Raw genomic sequence first — 3,537 nt, 5'->3', positions numbered from 1 at the left:
TCAGGTTATAAAGTTATGAATCACTATAAATGACAGCAAATAAAAGGGGACAAGTTTTCCTCAGTTAAAAAAATGCAAGGTAAGCATAACCCAAGGCAGTTAGAATGAGAGAGAAGAATCTGCTGCGAATAGTCTAAATGAGGAGAGTTTGGGGCAAAATCAATGGTGTTAGTTCTACACAGCGAAGTGGTTCGATTATAGACAATTTTAAATTTATGCAAATCGGTATTAATTCACTAACGTTCAAATGGAAATACCGTCCCATACCCTTAATCCAAAAGGTAACAATGGCCTCAGAAATTATTTAGTAGAACTGGATGCACAGGCAGAGTCTACACTAATCAACTTCACCTAAAATTACTGATTTCAATATACAAGAATTTTAGTCCTGTCCTCTTTTACTAAAAATGAGAGTTTAAAAAAGCTACTATGTCATTTGTTTTCATGGAACACATGATCAGTGCCTGCAAAGACAACATGCCTTGTAATATTTTCTCAAAGAACAACACCTGTATAGTTCTGATTCTTTCCCGTTCCAAAGCACCTTTTGAAACGTTTTCTCCTTATGGCATTTTATAGTGATTTTCACGCTAAACACAGCTAATACATGCTTCATATAGAATTCACACTTAATGGGACATCAGTCCTTCCTGCACAGAATGAATGGAGCCATTTTCGCAGCTCATCAGCTTTTCCTATTAAATAAGGTGACAAGGTCATCTGAAACTTGGAGTACCAAAGACTCGTATAAATAAATTTAGCAATCATTCAATAAATTATACATGAGAACTGCACAGTACATTCCATGCTTATATATTTAAAAAGTGCCACAGAGACGGCTGTGAGAAAGTGGGGAGAAACACAGTACTTGATGTTAAAGGCACGATGAACAGTAAGACCTTCTCCAGTATGTTTCTATTTTAAACTCGCTCAGCAATGTTGCTTAGGGCATCTACTTCCAGAGGTGATTCACTCTTGAATGAAGAGGAGGGATTAGGAAAACTTAAAAGGCCACAGAGGAAAACCTATAGAATCCTGAAATACAGACATCAAAGTAGTAATGCTACTACAGTCTTCAGCTTTGCTACACCACATCCCACTGTCTTACATAAGAACATGAATTCCTTTTTATAAGCCTGACATACATGAAGATAAATAGAAATACTGCTTTGCCGCTATCAGAGATTAAGAGGTATGCAGCATGTGTTTTAACCGAGGCTAAAGACCCTGAGGTGATCCAAATGTAGGAAGTTCAGCTAATTATAGTCTGCTTTATTAAAAAAAAAAGTAAATGTTACCTCATTTGGTAAGAGCATTTTTTTTTCTGTTTTCCTCTCACAGTGTATACGCATCTCTGTGTGTGCGGGTGTGTGTGTATAAAATATATAGTAGGAAGAGAGTATTTGTTCCAGTTGAGGTGGTCTGTGAAATCAAGTAGATCAGATACTAACTTGATTTGGCACCAATGTATGGATGCATAGAGACAAACCCACAGGATGTATGCGTTGCGAGATTATATGAGACATTTACAACCTAGAATATAAGAGCAGGGCTGCCTCAAGTGACATCACCAGATCAACTGCAGCATCAACCAACTCAGATATATTATCCTGCACACCACTGCTTCCCTGTCTCCTTTCCAGTCAGTAGAAGAGCACTTGTGAGCACAAATATTGTCATGTATTTCCAAATAAACGCAAGGCATGCCATACCCGAAAGTGAGCAAGAGTAACCGCAGGGTTTACAGACTCTTTGAGACATTCATAATTTTTTCTTTACAACAACAAAATTCATCTCCATAGAAACTGAGAAGCAAGAAACTACAGTAATAACACTAAAGTAAATGTCACATGAGGTTAGTCAGCAGAAGGCAGGAGAGGGGATTTTGCTCCAGTTAGGAACTAACATGGATTGTTGCCCCTTGTGCTCTTCTGCAAAGGGTGTCTATACTGAAGACAGACTTACTGATGTCTTTGCAATGCAAGATAATGCTGTGGTTTCCTGTTATTTCCACTGCAATTTACCCGTAAGGTGGTCAGATCAATGGCAGGTTTACTTACAGGCATTTGTTACAGCGAAGCTGTTAGCTGTTTCAATGTTGTCTACATGAGGAACCAAATTAAAAGGTGCTTCAGATGCATTGGGGCTGGTGTTATGAAGAAAAATTGCTAATCGAAAAGCAGTATATTCCTGATCTGTGTTCCTGATGAAGAGACCACCTACAAAAACAGAAAAAAGCAAAAAGCAAAGGAAGCAGGGTGAATTATTTGCAGGCTACTTACTACCTTGTAACACCAAGCCACTGTCTCTCCCAAAGCTGCACAGCAAGACAAGTCCTAGGACTTTAATGGAGAAGAAACTAATCATATTCGTAATCACCAATGCTGCCTTTAAGTCACTGTCCTCAATCGATTCTAACCTCCCTGATGCATTCATGCTTCTTTTCTGACTTCTCAGTTTCCAGCCTTTCATACATAAATACCCAAATCTGTCATGATTACAGTGACCTTTGAAAGTGTTTAGCCTCCATCTCCCTGATACCGAACACACTGGTAAATCAGCTACTCAACAGCCTCTCACATTAAGTGACGGGCTGATTAAAGGGAACGGTGGTTTCTGGATTAAAAAAAATATCAACTCAGTGTACGTTAATCTGCACTGAACAGGAATAGAATGAACTTTGCTCCTCTGCAGCCATGTGCAGGCAGGGAGCAGCTCAGCCTTATTAGCAGCATCTTTACAAGTCCACGAGAAATGATGCAGTGATGGAGCTGAGCTGGAAAGAATTCAGATAGCTGCGTCCCATCCGAAACGCGTCCGAAAGGAGGGAAGCAGGAGGCGGTGGGAAAGGGGTGAGAATGAGACACAGGACTACGGAGAGACACCTACAAAATCCTAAACTTTCCAACTCTGTGAGAGGAAAGAAGGGCAGCGCTGCCTTTTACCCCCCACCCCTGCCGGCTACCGCAACCTCCGGTGCACGTAACTCGCCATCCCTCCGGGAGCCAGGGAAAAGCGGGGGGTGCCGGAGGGGTCTGAAGCAGCCCGGAGGGGTCTGAAGCAGCCTGGAGGCATCAGCCCCGAGCCCCTTCCTCCCCTCCGATCCTCCACACCTCGGAGCTGGAACCAGTCCTGGAAGAGACGAGCATCCTCCCTGCCGCCCGCGAAGGCGCACACACACACACACACAGGCAACACAGACACAAATCCACGCGGATTTTTCCTCAAGGCAGGGAAATGGGATGAGCAGCGGCGGCGAGATCGGCCACCTGCCTTCCGAGCCTCCCTTCCAACTCACTTCGCAAAGGATTGAACCCCTGGACACACGCACCCAGCCCAATGCAGCGCTTACCTATTTGCACGCTGCTAGGAAAAGCTCCCATTGCTAGTCCCCAAAAGCCAGAAAACAACAAGACAAGCTGTCTGCAAATTATCCTCATCTTCTCTTTTGCCTCTCTGCCTCGCCTTCTCCCGCTCGCTCGCTCGCTGCTGCTCAGAGAGGCATCGAGGACGAGGCGGCTACAAACAAAATCAAGA

At 43.2% G+C, this 3,537-nt stretch overlaps 1 protein-coding gene across 1 annotated transcript; it reads right to left on the bottom strand.

Annotated features, from left to right (window-relative positions):
• Positions 1 to 2,052: 2,052 nt before the first annotated feature.
• On the bottom strand, positions 2,053 to 3,440 carry LOC104499213 (glutamate receptor 4-like). Its single transcript, XM_010142687.1, has 2 exons — positions 3,353 to 3,440; positions 2,053 to 2,219 (listed from the first exon to the last, which is right to left on the bottom strand). The coding sequence occupies exons 1-2, from the start codon at positions 3,438 to 3,440 to the stop codon at positions 2,053 to 2,055; spliced, it is 255 nt and encodes an 84-aa protein (XP_010140989.1).
• Positions 3,441 to 3,537: the final 97 nt, after the last annotated feature.

This window comes from Buceros rhinoceros, unplaced genomic scaffold, assembly GCF_000710305.1.
Source record: "Buceros rhinoceros silvestris isolate BGI_N320 unplaced genomic scaffold, ASM71030v1 scaffold6069, whole genome shotgun sequence".
Lineage (NCBI taxonomy): Eukaryota > Metazoa > Chordata > Aves > Bucerotiformes > Bucerotidae > Buceros > Buceros rhinoceros.
The sequence above is the reverse complement of the archived record's forward strand: the minus strand, read 5'-3'. Positions and strand labels throughout refer to the sequence as shown.